The 14,176-nt window shown below is 44.8% G+C and overlaps 3 protein-coding genes across 3 annotated transcripts; 2 read left to right on the forward strand and 1 right to left on the reverse strand.

The window, feature by feature from the left end:
* Nucleotides 1–2,234: 2,234 nt before the first annotated feature.
* LOC129598945 (uncharacterized) lies at nucleotides 2,235–5,682 on the reverse strand. Its single transcript, XM_055497035.1, has 3 exons — nucleotides 5,303–5,682; nucleotides 4,937–4,976; nucleotides 2,235–3,967 (listed from the first exon to the last, which is right to left on the reverse strand). Exons 1-3 carry the CDS (start codon nucleotides 5,569–5,571, stop codon nucleotides 3,284–3,286), a joined length of 993 nt encoding a protein of 330 aa, XP_055353010.1. The 5' UTR covers nucleotides 5,572–5,682; the 3' UTR covers nucleotides 2,235–3,283.
* Nucleotides 5,683–6,071: 389 nt separating this feature from the next.
* Nucleotides 6,072–7,570, forward strand: LOC129598950 (interferon-inducible GTPase 5-like). The gene has a single exon (XM_055497039.1). It carries the CDS (start codon nucleotides 6,224–6,226, stop codon nucleotides 6,950–6,952), a length of 729 nt encoding a protein of 242 aa, XP_055353014.1. The 5' UTR covers nucleotides 6,072–6,223; the 3' UTR covers nucleotides 6,953–7,570.
* Nucleotides 7,571–9,254: 1,684 nt separating this feature from the next.
* On the forward strand, nucleotides 9,255–12,112 carry LOC129598977 (kelch-like protein 3). The gene is made up of 5 exons (XM_055497072.1): nucleotides 9,255–9,535; nucleotides 10,203–10,479; nucleotides 10,556–10,670; nucleotides 11,650–12,026; nucleotides 12,077–12,112. The coding sequence occupies exons 1-5, from the start codon at nucleotides 9,255–9,257 to the stop codon at nucleotides 12,110–12,112; spliced, it is 1,086 nt and encodes a 361-aa protein (XP_055353047.1).
* The last annotated feature ends 2,064 nt before the right edge of the window (nucleotides 12,113–14,176 follow it).

The raw sequence follows: 14,176 nt of genomic DNA on the forward strand, positions 1-14,176 counted from the left end.
GAAAGATTTGCTACATCACATGCAATCCTCGCTCCAGAGAGTTTTACGCCTAAAAATTGATATCGAGATCCAGCGAGGAAATGCAGTTTCTGTTCTCGGTACATGTAGCGACATGGTAGAAAAGAAAGATGGTACTTTGCCTTTCATTTAGCAAAACGGAAGTGACGCTGTAAGTTTCGTGTTAACAGATACTTCAAGCCTACCTCATTACTTAAAACATTTACACCGTTTGATCTTTAAAGTTCCAGCTATCCGTTACACTAACAGCTAGAAAGCTTCACCACAAAAAAATATTTATTCTAACCATTGGTATTAGCCCCGGGCTTGTAATTTGGGAGGTATCACGCTAAGTTCACCATAACGGCTTGACACAGAACTACAACGGGCTCTGTGACGGCTATACGATCTGAGAGGTCACCACTTGCTAATATACGCCTTATACGGTAGCATTTTGTTTGCGAGCTTACGTATTCGTGAGCAGTAGTAGAACGTTTAACAAAATTGGGGGATGGCTGTGTAAGTAAAGAACAAGTGTTTTTAATTATGTGCAGTAGCACTTAAACTGCTGTACATCGATGCCATCTGGTCTTGCACGAGGGCAAGCATTTGCTCGCGTAAACTGTTACTCTCGGGGGCATTTGCGTACGATCTTCCTTAAAAGAAACCCGGGAGTAGCACCATAACACCGGCTAAGGCATTCAAACATGGTTGGTAAAACGCTTGGAAGAAAGGACGATGCAGCAGTACAGTGTATACGAAGCGCAGCGCGTTGATTTGGACATAGCTGCGAAGGCAGATCATTTAATTGTCCATTTGTCCAAGATGTTATTTGACTTATTTCATAAGACCCAATACTGACAAAATCGTAAGAAAAATAAATGGTGGTACGTCACCGCGCTTATGTGCATTTGGTGGCGGTGACCGATGGACACCACATATTCCATAATCGCTGAACAACGAGGGCCTTCGCTATGCATCGGTGGAGTAATATTAAAGAACTCAATAAAGGCCCACCAAACACCCGATAACACCAAACCATGATCTCCGCAAGGATATCAGTACATTATTTGTTTAGTGAGCGTTTTTAACTATGAGTACATCAAATAATTGGAAACTGATGCAAGTTTTGGTAATAGTTTTAGAAGTTCAAGCGCAGAAAATGTGGTAGATGGATGTCCTGCACGACCAAACAGTCGAAGCCGACCGTATACTCTTGACCTTTGTGTTTTACAACATTTTTTCGCCTTCTGCCCTGCAGTACGTAGCGGGTCGAAAGTGGCGGATTTTCGCCGATAACACTTGGCCGGGCTGTAAAACAGCAGACATCCGCGCAATTATCCCGCTGCAGGCTGGTGTGCCACTGCCTCCGCATACCACGCAACTAAGCCACGCGTACAGAAACTCCGCCTGTTCCACTCCGATGGTTTCCGCTGGATATCAGGCCTGGGCGCCGCTGATGTAGACAAATACTGGCTCCAATTATTTTGCAATACAACATCCCCGACACGAAAGCCGGACAATTTACGAGGCTGCATAGAGAATGGCAGCGCTGGTTTGACTGTAGCAGACTTGAACTGATACAAGTCGTGCACCTCGTTCGCAGCAGTACACCACTCTGTAATGGATTGCCTCGGTTAGCTGAAATTTAAAAAGACTGTTGATGTCTACTCTAGAAGTTCACCGTGTTGAATGGCGCGATTGCATTTGCGCTTTTTGCCGCAATTCCGGACACCAGAGACAAGAACTACTCATGGCTATTCCCCATGAAAGTACTACATAACTATTTTGTCATTCTCGTGTACAGAGTATGTATGTAAGGTCGCTTAATGCGAATACTTATTACCCAGCCGATTTTAGAAAGGCATTTTTCGTGCAGAGTTCTTCGCGCTATGTCATGCAAGCGCCCACAAGGCGAAGAACATCCAAAACTATAGAATTTTCCAATTTGCACACCCATTCCTGCCTACCGAATGCACAAACTTGTCCACAAACTGAGCATGAAACATACAGCGATTAGCGATGTGATGAGTTACGAAAGCAACCACACCCGGGCGCGCCGCACCACACAGAATCCCAGATTACTCTGGTGCACGTCACATATAAATTTATCCTATGACCTTTTTCTCTATGCTATTGTAGTTATTATGTATATACATATACATATATTTATTATCAGGTAATTATTATAGTGTGAGAAGGACTGGTAACCAACCGTTTGACGTCATCACGTATTAGTTATTAAAGGTCTGTAACTATGTGTACTTTGTTTTATTGTGTCTTTCCATACACATAACCGAGTGTCATGTTTGCCGAAAAGTTGTGCGGTTGTGGTGTTAATCAGTTAATGCCAAGCTAATAAATTCATTTGCGAACAGCTAGTTAACATACATCTGTTTTAAGATCCCAAAGCAGCCTGTTAACGTGTAAAAATGGTGCCCACGGGCCACGAATGAGCCACCCCTCAGTTTGTCGATACTTCCCAAGCGAATGCCGATCGAGTCAGTTTCGCGCAGTTTGGCCGGACTACATTTCCCGGCTGCCTTTTCACCGGCACTGCGGTTTTTTGTCAAAAACTGATAAAATCTCAGTCACAGTGTCTCCCTGTCCGTGACCCGTGTACAGTAGCAAAACTTAACACATCTTTCTGTAAAGTTGAGGTAAATCTTTTAACTTGCCGATAGTTTCAACGGCAGCTCTTGAACAATTACGAAAAGGTAACTGCAGAATGCTATCAGTAAGCCGTAATGGAAAATGCTGCGCCCCAACCGTCGAGCATTGCAGTAACCGAGTTATCGGAATGCTTATCGACCATGGGAACAACCCTGCATCGTTTCCGGTGGCCGTCAGAGACCCGACACTTTCCAGATGGTTTTTCTAGAGGAACAGCGAAACTCATTTCGAACGATATACATTATCACACACACGGTCGCGCTTCCCCGCTAGAGCCGATATTATACCGATATTGCAAAACTAAGTAAACGTAGGCTTAGAAAGGTGAACTTGCTCTGTTTACACTAACAAGTAGATTTCCAGTGATCCTAACATTTATTAGATTGTATGGCTCATTGTTTTGCCTGTAGATTGCAGAGTAAATCCCAGATAACTGGAATAATGGTGACACGGAATGACCAGTTCAGAAATTCGAGCGAAAAAAACAAACTAAACCGCGTCTCACACCGCCAAAAACAAGTGCGATTTTTGAACTCTCAACAAACACTTGCCAAATCGCCGAATTGTTTTTTTTTTAAGAAAACAAATTCGTGTTTTGACAGGTTCATTTTTTTTATTGGGTCTTTCCCTTACGGAAATGCTCATAACACATGCCTATTTTGTCTAGAAACATGTGTTCATCGTTTTCCCAACTATTGCGGTTGGAGAAGTCAGTGCCGACCGTAAGCACGAAAGCGCTGGCGTTGCTGTATATGTGCCTGTTCAAGTAAGCGTTAATTTCCCCATCCACCCCGGCGCTTGTCTTATAACCGTGCCAGTTCTGCATGGACCTATTTGCAGGCGCAGCTTGGCTAAGGATAATCAGTGGCAGTGGATGTGGGGACTTGCTAGCCGTTTTAATTATCTCTTGATCATTTTCTCGAAAGCGGTTGCCGACAGTCAAAACGACCACGTCATATCCGCGTATCTGATAGGCATCGCAAAAGTTCTTGATGGAATAGCCTGCTTGTCCAATCGGCGGAAGTTCCATCAGAAACAAATCTTCGGTAAGTTCATATTGCACAACGTCGACAGATACTTTTTGCACGGTTCCTGACATGGCTTGACCGTACCATAAGAGCAGATTTCGAATTAGGCTTGATTGACCGGCATTTTCTCTTCCAACGACTGCAATGGTGAACGCATTCTTTGATTTACCCTTGAACATCGTGGACGGCAGATCTACTGCTGCACGATGTGTTGGAGAAAGGGTAAGGCCGGTTGAACAAGGCTCATCCGTCTCCATGGCTACCGCATCCTAAGAATGACATACGGTGTCACCTGGTCATTCTGGCGAGTAGCATACGTCGTAGTAACTGTTAAGCACTACGGGTAGTAGTTTTCTCAACATTGGCATTGTTTACACATCATTATGATTAAAATGACCGGGAATTGAGTTTGCTACTTGTATGCTGCATGAGATCTATAGATCTATTCCAGTAATGATAACAATATTAAATCAGTTAACGCGTGGTAGCAATTGCTTTGATTCGGGAATAGCCAGTACGTTTAAAAATATCAGCAACAAGTCTGCGCCAGTTCATGCGAATTAAAAGGAATGAGTATTAAACAGCAAAAAAAACCATCTAAAATCATTAGCAGCATTATTCGTGATCTTAGGGCGCAGACTGAGACTATTGAGTCGAGCTACAAAGAACAATAACTTTTGTGTGGCGTGTGCTAATCTTATGGGCGCGTCCCGTATTCGAAACGAATCTCGGTTCGGATACTACATTGAATCATATTCTCTCGAGGTGGCTTCATGCACCGTATAAGTGGGAGTGACAGTTCTGGAAGTGAACTTTGAATTCTCTTCGAATGGTGGCGCATTTTAACAGAGAGCTCTTCTTTCGCTAATTCGCTTTGCTCTACATAGTAGAGTGTATCGAATCTCGATACATACAGTACTATATTTATCGTCGAAAAATGTAGAGATAATTTTGCGAGCACCGCTTTTGAAAATCCTTTTAACATCAATGCAGCGGCTTCGTATAGCGGTTCTGTCTACACGTTTGTTTTAAATTTTTTTGCTTAGTTTAGTAGAATTGAAAGTTTTATATTGTAAGACAGTAATCCTAATTCAGGTCATCTGCCTCTTGCTACAATAAACAAAACAAACGACATGGAGCGATTAATGCAGACAGGGAATACAGAAATCGCTCCTTATTGTACATGGAGGGAGTGAGTTAGCATTTTTGCATTTGCATACGTATTCTAAACTGCTTACCTGGTGGTTTCGCTTAAGTGAACTTTGGAGTAGAACGTCTCTGAAAACAAAGTTAATATCATTAGAATGACATTAATTTCAAGTTCGCCAATCGCCAAAATAAATTCTGTTTTATGATTTTCTTTAATCACTGTTGAGTTTGACCGATCTGCCTGCGCCTTTGTGGATATGCATTATGCTGGAACCAAATCATACATGGTGTAGTCTCAATAAAACAAAATGCTCTAAGATCACGTGAAACGCTTCTTGCAGTCAGTAAGAACCTCTACGTCTGTCGCATTCAAGAAATCGCGGCGGTGTATCCAACTACGGCTTAATAGAAGGTTATTCACGATTACCTACTTCGGAGATGCTGAAATTTCATACCTTGAGAAACTAAAGGAAACCATTTCCGCGGACACTATCGCAATAGCACAGCTTTTAAACTCCTGATCTTTGCCACGTTGCATCATGCTAATCAACTGGCTGCGTTGGTCGTTAATGGTAGCCCACTTCTCAAAAATACGATGCAACACGTGTGCGGTGTTTTCGTCAACGCCACTGAACAATCGCGTTATATTCTCTTTAAGCCGCAGATCCAGATCATTCGGCTTTTGGCCATCGCTAGTTGTTGAAACCCTTACTGCAGGATCCATTCCATGAAAAAATAAATACTATGTCACAAAGTTCCCAGCGAAAGTTCATGTAGTGCATCTAGAGAAAATCATTCTGAACGTGACTGCATTAATCTGTTAAATACTGAAAGTAACTTCGTGGCGTTATCAACCAGAACTCGTGCTGTTTTTATCTATGTATATATTTAGAACTCACATATGTGTCAGATAAGATGTTGTTCCCCTGCGCATTTACAAACAGAGAATCAACTGAACAGGTGACTGAACACTGAGGTGAGTGACTTGGATTTGCAGCCTGGTTTATATGGGTTTGTTTTCGTTGTACCGGATGGGCTTGATACAGCCGAGACTCTCGGTTATCGAAGGTTAGCGAACTGAGTTTATTTGCCTTTATTGTTAAGCTCCTGGGGGAGCAGCTGTTCGGTTAACCCATCAAAGTAATTGCATAGCCCACATTTATCGGCTTCCGAAGTTCACGATAGTATTATTCTCGTTAAACTCTAAATAAAAGCACGACAACGCTACTTGTTTCTTTCTCATACTCTAGCTGTCAAATACTGTTGACTGTGCCTGTTGTGTTAAACAACCTGTATACCGCGGTAGTAGCACAAGTGGGTTATTTACAAAAACTTAATAATACTGATTGAAATTTTGTATTTCGATTCCCGCCGCTATGGGCAACCTTCCCAGTCCTGCTTTTGCACCACGTCGACTCTCCTCAGCACAGCGTAAGGAGTTGCAGGACAAGCTTGGCATGGACTGCATGCAGTTTTACAACTTCGGGGTATGCGGAGAAACGGGAGCCGGGAAGTCGACTCTCGTTAATGCCGTCTGTGGCTACCAAGAGGGTGACCCATCCGCAGCTGCGGTTGGACATATTGGTGGCGGAACAAGACATGCGCGTGCGTATAAACCAGCTAAATACCCACGCGTGGCCATTTGGGACATGCCTGGCACAAACCACCCCGACAATCCCATGAATACGTATTTTTCTGATCAAAAACTGTGCGCCTTTGATTTGTTGTTTATCGTCAGCAGCACAGTGCGCTTCACTGAAGTCGATGCAAAGCTAGCTCTTCGCGCACAACGAGAGGGCGTTCCTGTTATTTTTATTCGGACCCAAGCTGATGCCACCATTCATAATGCCTACGAACGTGCGGTGAGATCGGCAGCGGTTGAGAACGCAGCTAACAGACGAACCATTGCAAAAGAAGTTCGAAAGGATTTGTATAAGGCCATAGTAAAGGAACTGAACAACATCGGAATGGCAAACGTTTTACTTTTCATCGTAACTGCCTTTGCCTTTTACGAGCAATACGATCCCGAGCTATATCCGGAACTTGACAAAGAGCAACTTCTTGACCGCATCGAAGCACTAGCCGAAACTCGAGGGCGGAAATGACACGGAGGTTCCCAGCTGCTTAATTTACATACATTGATAAAAGGTTTTACACGAAACAGCACAGAATGACCACAAATTTAATGTTTGTGCCTTGAGTTCTTGATTTAATCTAGAGCGTTTCTAAAGTTATTACGTGGCAATCCCTGTAAATATTTTTTTCTAATTCTGCTAGCTTAATTATGTACCTACGATCGGTATATGATTGCTGAATACAATTCCCACACATAACTGGATACTAGATCACAAGCAAACCTGTGCGACGTGTGCGTTCATTAGCTTGACAATATGGCTACGTCTTTTGCGCTTTTATAAGTTCGGTCTGCATCCACTGCGCTCAACAAATCTCACCTGCGCCTTTTGCGCATTTTTCATCCCTCAAACCTACAGATAGCTACGGCCATGGTAATCATCAGTGCCTGATTCCTCGATTATAGCTGCGCATGTGCTAATAACTGCAAGCGGCTTTGTGTAATCGAAAAGCAGACTTTTTCAGTATTTCTACAACGCCGGTCAAAAAGGGCGTTGTCATTCTTGATGTTTGTGATGCGTACGGGCAATAACCTGCGGTAATAATGCAACCGGTTGCAGATCTACATTACAAAGCACCAGTTACAATGGCCCTTAATGCTACCTATCTGTACGCAGAGTTCTTCAAGACTTTACATGTAAAGTATAATCTAAGCCCGCCGGGAGTTTAACACATAATAATTATAGTATGCACATTGCACACTTACACATGCGTTTGTTCTCAAAAGCCACACTATACATATGTGATATGCTGGTCCACTCTGGAAGATAAACTATGTATTCTTGCTATTCTTTTTAGTTGAAGAAGAGAAATGGCTGGAACATGCTAACAATTTCGAGTATGTGAAGTACAGCATCACGACATTTGTATATTGTCCAATTGAAAAAATGGAAAGAACCAAGGTGCTCTTGCTCCAACTTTAATCGAATAATTAAGTTGCAAAACTAAATACAAGAGAGCAGTATAACAAAATCATAAATTCATAATCATATTCGCTCTTTAGCACTGGTAGTAAGATGATCCTCCATCGCTACTGCACCATGTCGTTGTCGTTTCGTAAGATGGCTGCGCGACAGCTACCTGGTCGTCCCCGTCATCATCATTACAACGTTTCCTGCGCGACTGAACTGAAGGTATACTTGCATTTTCCCAACATGGATGAGCCTCACCAGGTTGCCACTTGCCATCCTCGTTGACGTCGATATTGTAGAAGAGTCGCTCAATTACTGTCTGGTTTAGAACTGGGCCGATTTTGCGAGCTCGTTCACTTCCAGGACAACGTCCTGGTTGGCGTCGGCATAAGCGAAAACGGTCGCGAAAATTCGGCATGTGTCGTCGGTATCGTTAACGTCCCGTTTTCTGCGCTTTTCCCAAGACGAATCGGCGAACTGCATCCCAAGTTGTGCTCCAACCGCGGCACCTGCCGGTCGGTCCGCCTGCTGCGAACCCGATTCCGGCTCCAACAATTCCACATCCACCAACCCAGGTCGCTTTCCTCCAATTTATCCCTGGCGAAAAAAACTGGTCCACTTTTAATTATGCCGGCATTGGATGAGTTGCTACTGTTTGTGGTCACGTGTGGCAGTGCATCGCTTGAGGCACGTGCCACGGCAGACACGTTTACAAAAACTAGCAAGGCAGAGCAGCAGACAGTTTTATGGTAAAGCCGGCCCTACCTGCATCGTTTCAACCGACTGACTAGTGTGAAAAAAACCACAATTCACCAAACTTCTCTGGCGCACTTAAGACTGCCTCAGCAACCAACGCCTCATTTCCTTCTTCTCAAAACGTCGTTGGAAACTCGCACGCAACAATGTCATGCGCCAAAAAGTATGTATCATTACGTATTTTTAAGAGACTATGGATGGATTCGAGTATGGATTCAGTTTTCGCTAAAGAATACACAAAGTTAAACATTTCTGAACAGTTAAAATTTGCACGTAATTTGGCAGCAGTCACAACAAGGAACAAAGCACCGCCAATATATGCCCGTCGCATACAAACCGCCCGGTATGGATGCCTGCAGTCACGTAAATTTACGACAAAGCATTTGCATCAAACGAAGACAAGCACCCCACCAGTAGAATGCGAGTTGCGAGATTCCATACGTTCTGATAAAAGGACCAATGTTATTAGTGCGGATACTGGAAAACTCCTGATCTGTGGATATCCTGAAAATTTTTGTGTTCTTTCACTGTAACAATCTATTACTTATACTTCAGCCGGCTGCCAGAGCCATAAGGGATCAGTAAGTTTGCGCTCGACATGTCAGAGATGGGGGCTCCTCGAAAACGTCTTCGTCAAGAGGAGACAGCACTGGTAGAACTGGATGACGCGCAGCTGGTTGAAGGGCTGCGGCACACCCGCCACGATTTCTGCGACGTGTCGGTGCGAGGCGCGGATGATCCGTCCCGGCCGGTGCAGTGGATCGCCTGCCACCGGATAGTTTTGATGGCTTGCAGTGGCTGGTTCCGCTGTATGCTGCGCTCGCCCATGCAGGAGTCCACACAAAATCACATCCAGCTAAAAAGTATTCCCCACGACATCTTGGGGCAGTGAGTGCGCGTGGCTAAACGATTTACTAGTTGACTGATTCGGTGAAGTTAATTAATTTGCATGATTCTTGCATGCTCCTCTTCTATCTTGGCGCCCTGGGTCTCGGCTGTCTGTAATATCCTGAACGTGTCCCAGCGGCTACTCTACTCATTGGCCGTTGGCAACATCTTTACTATCTGTATATGCATCCGTGTCGCATTGCGGCCAGTGATCAACGCTGTCGGTCTTTTAGCTTTTTTGTAATCTTGAATTATTAATTTCTTTTACGTTGATTTCCCCGTTTTCTTGATTTTCCGCGACTTTCCGTTCCTGTTGTCTGTTGACTGTGTTTTTGATGGGTTGCCTGTTGTTGTTTTTAAAAGCCGGTCGAACGAAGAGATTAAGCGTATTCATTATTAATAGTACTGCGGATGCCTTTGAGCATACACAGCGTAGTCTTTTGGCTTTTTCGAAACCTCCATTATTTAATTTCTTTTACGTTAACTTTCCCGTTTTCTTGATTTTCCGCGACTTTCCGCTCCTGCTGTCTGTTGACTGTGTTTTTGATGCCCATTGTTGTTTTTAGAAGACCGTCGAACGAAGAGATTGAGCGTATTCATTACTAATAATACTGCGGATCCCTTTCAGCATACACAGCGTAGACTTTTGGCTTTTGCAAATCTGCAGGCTCATCAACTCCATGTATTCTCGTGAGCTGTCCGTAGACGGCAGCAACGCACTCTTTCTCTGGCAGGCGGCGGATATGTTGGAGTTAAGCCAAATTGTGGAGGCATGCAAAGATTTTCTGCGGCAGAGTGTCGACAAGACCAACTGGCTGACCATTCAGCGCGGCGCGAAGCTGCTGCACTGCGCGGATCTGATCCAGCAATGTCAAGCCTTCGCACTAGAGTACTTCACCACGGTGTGCCACTCCGGGGAATTTTTAGAAATGGATGCAGCGGAAGTGTGTATCGCTTCGTTGCTGTTAAATTGCTTGTACACTGTGTATCTTTGCCAGTAATTTACTATTCTTTCGGCAGCTAAGTGAGTTGATCGGGGCAGACGAACTGAACGTGGAGGACGAAGAGCAAGTGGCCGACGCGGTGCTGCGTTGGTTGGACCATTCCCCTGACCGCGCATCGGAGGTGGTCCGACGTCAGCTGCTGCAGCGCATAAGGGTCTCGTTGCTATCTTCACAATATCTATCAGCGCTTCCCGACGATTCCGCTGCCGATTTACGCCGGGTAGGCGACAGCCCAACGCAACTGCGTAAATCATGCCGTAAGTAAGCAGTCGCTGTTTTTGGGGGTTGCTGCGAAGATGCGCGGTTTGCTTAATTCGAATATGCAGACCGTGATAATATTACCGTAATAAAACAAACTGAGTAATTGATAAAACCCTAGCAATACGTCTGCAGAACGTTCACTAAGGAAAAAGGTTAACTTTTTTTTATTTCCACCATGACACCTGCACTCCCGACAAATGTGCCGTCTCCTCACAGTTGCATCAACTTATATCTCACATCAATATGCATACTCGCATAACACGCTCATACTGACATATTCGCATACAGCCACAAAGCTAAAAACACACGCACCAAACCCATCACTACATTTTACATTAACCACATCTGCAGACCACATTCATCCTGCCTTCTCATTATTCCCACTGGACCAGCAGTCAGGGATCTTACACAGTTAAGGAACAATACGGTAAAGACTTAAATATCTTCACACACAGATGTCGTCATAATAATACTCGTACTAATGAGCACGCAGATCATGCACATTGGCAATTAATCAAACCACGAAAGCCGCCGTCCACTTGTCAACACCACGGTCGTAACATACGCAATGAATTCATTGCATACGCGGTTTGTTTTGTCTAGGGAGGGGTTGGTGCTTTAGTTATATGCACTTGAAGTATTGTGTAAAACACGTATGACACGGATCATGCAGGTAAAATTTTTGAAGGCCTGTCTTATTTAATATTATCCAGAGTACTGCACCAATATTCTAGGCCTAACGGCCTCTTCGGTTTCTTCATGAAAAAATAGTGTTAACGAGAGCCTGGTGGTTTGTCCGCCATGCGTATTTCATATTGGCGTACATATGCGTTATGTTGAAACTTGTAGAGCCAGTTGTCTTCACCATGTCACACGATAGCGAAGCGGAAGAGTACGAGGGCCGGCTGGACTGCATTGATCCGTACACGGGCCGCTACGTCAGTTTCCCGTGCGCCGACCCACCGACGTACTGCAAGCATCCGGCCGCGTTCGTGTTGGAGAATGACCGGCTCACCGTTTATTTCGCGGTACTCTACGGATGGAGTGGCAACCCACCGGTCGTTCACAAGTACGATGCACTGCTGGATCGTTGGATAGCACTGGGCAATGGTGACTTTCCTATCACCGAACTGATCATAGTTGTCATCCACGATCAGGTGTACGCAGTGGGCGAACAAACGCTGCACTGTTACGATGCCATTGAGAATCAGTGGGTTGCCAAGGCTGTCAAGCCGCGTTGGGTGGATGAAAGTGCCGCCGTGGTCCTCCATGGCAGATTGTACACGTTCGGCGGGGTTCTGCACGACAATGAGACGGTCTCGCGGTCCAATATCGTCTACTGCTACGATCCGGCGCGGGATGTCTGGGAAGAGCTGCCGCCCATGCCCACGGCACGCAACTGTGCGAGAGCTTGCGTTGGACCAGATGGGCTCATCTACGTTGTCGGTGAGTTCATGCGGGTGCTGAGACGTAGATTATGCTACGTACAAAGTTTAGATAATTTATTGCCGTTGCTGTACGTGATTCGTGGTAGGAGGATACGCAGGCTGCAACGAAGATGGACATCCTCTCAACTGTGTGGCAGTGTATAACGTGCAGACGAACCAATGGCAAATAAAGAGTAAGTCAGCCCTTGGCAATGCCCGCATTGTTGCTGTACACATTAGTGCATGTGCGTTGGTTTCGTGTATGTGTACAAATCACGCATACATCTATACAACTAAGGCACTTTTGCAATTGCCATTGGCTGGTCTGTGCTACTTGTATAGATGTATGCGTGATTTGTACACATACACGAAACCAACGCACATGCACTATTATATCTGTAAGTGAGTAGAAACTCTGATTCCACTGGCTGCTAGCCACTTCGCCCGCTAGCCACTTCGCGTTAAGATCTGCTAACAAAGCCCCGCATCGGTGGATTTAGTGTCAGACGAAATACAAGACCATTCTTAAAACCGGCGAATAATTATGTAACACAAGTGAGCAGCACCAAAGCCGCGTGTGAAAACGTATGAAGCGGATTGTAGTACGTTGGCTAGAGCATTGTGTAATTTGTGTTATAGTAAACGCACCAATGCAGCTTACTTCATATATCTCACACACCTTACTTCCAACAACTGCCTAAAATATCCTTCGTGTCCGTTGTACAAATTTGTATGACCACCGCAATGGGACAGCGCGCCGTAAAATGGAAACTGGCTCAGATTCTGGGATTTTCAGATTTCGCTGTTAGTGTTCGCCGGTTTCTAGGATGGGCTTGCAGCTTTCTAGTGTCCGTTGTATGCTCCTGTGTATGAACTATGAAGCCTGTGTTTTTTGGTTGATTAGAGGGCATGCACACTCCCCGAGCAGACATAGGGCTAGTGCTGCTGAAGGGACAACTCTGTGCTGTGGGGAGATTTGAAAAAGAGGGAGAATGGATCGAGTGCTACGATACAATAACGGACACCTGGACGGTCTGCCTGTCGGCGCCGCCGAAACTGACCAATGAGCAAGGCGCTTTCAACTGCGCGATGCTGACACGGCATTACGCCTGGAAAACTATTGACCGACTGAGGACTGGCTCATCGTGGACAACGTTTCTTAATCATTTTGATTAGTATTACGCAAAAGCACATTTTGTTGTTCTATTACGCGTTGACCGGCTGTCTCGGGGCCAAAGAGGTAGTTGTAACTAGGTAAGGTAGTTGTTCATTTATGACTCTTCGATTACTTTGTAAGACTAACGGAGGTTTGCGGAGGCAAGCCGCTGACAGCTACGGTTACTGCCCGTCAGTGCCCCGGGGTCAGCTCTTTCGTATGGGATTTCGACGGGTCTTTGTTTTGGGCAGGACATGTACATCGGAAAAGTTTTGGTAAATGGTCGATGGAGTGTTCTGGAAAAGTTTTAACGATCTTCAACGGAAAAAAATCAAGAGCTTGTGTATCAGTTAGATTATGTAAAACGATAACATTTACTGACTTACTACCTACTTACTTGAAACCGGCTGTTAGGAGAATACAGCGGGCTGGCAAATCGCTACATAGTTTAACCACTAGAGTAGCATTCAAAACTACGGCTACATGGGGACCACTGGCGAAGAGATTTTTTTAAAGAGCTGTAGAAGGCGATTTGACGGGTCAAATCAACACTGCTAAACTCCCAGGAGTCGACTCCATTTTGGAAAAGTAAACATAATATCGATCATCTTTCCTCACAGATTCTGCGGATGTGCGCTGCTAGCTGTGCATATGAGCTACGGTAGATATCACAGACTTTGAAGAAGCGAGTTATTATTCAAAAAATATAATTTTGCGCAGGCACAGTTGATATTAAGTTTATTAACTGAGCGTCCCAATCTTGATCTGCCAGTCAATGCTCCGTAGTATCCAT

The sequence above is a fragment of the Paramacrobiotus metropolitanus genome, unplaced genomic scaffold (assembly GCF_019649055.1).
Source record: "Paramacrobiotus metropolitanus isolate TYO unplaced genomic scaffold, Prichtersi_v1.0 Parri_scaffold0000133, whole genome shotgun sequence".
In the NCBI taxonomy this organism is placed as follows: domain Eukaryota; kingdom Metazoa; phylum Tardigrada; class Eutardigrada; order Parachela; family Macrobiotidae; genus Paramacrobiotus; species Paramacrobiotus metropolitanus.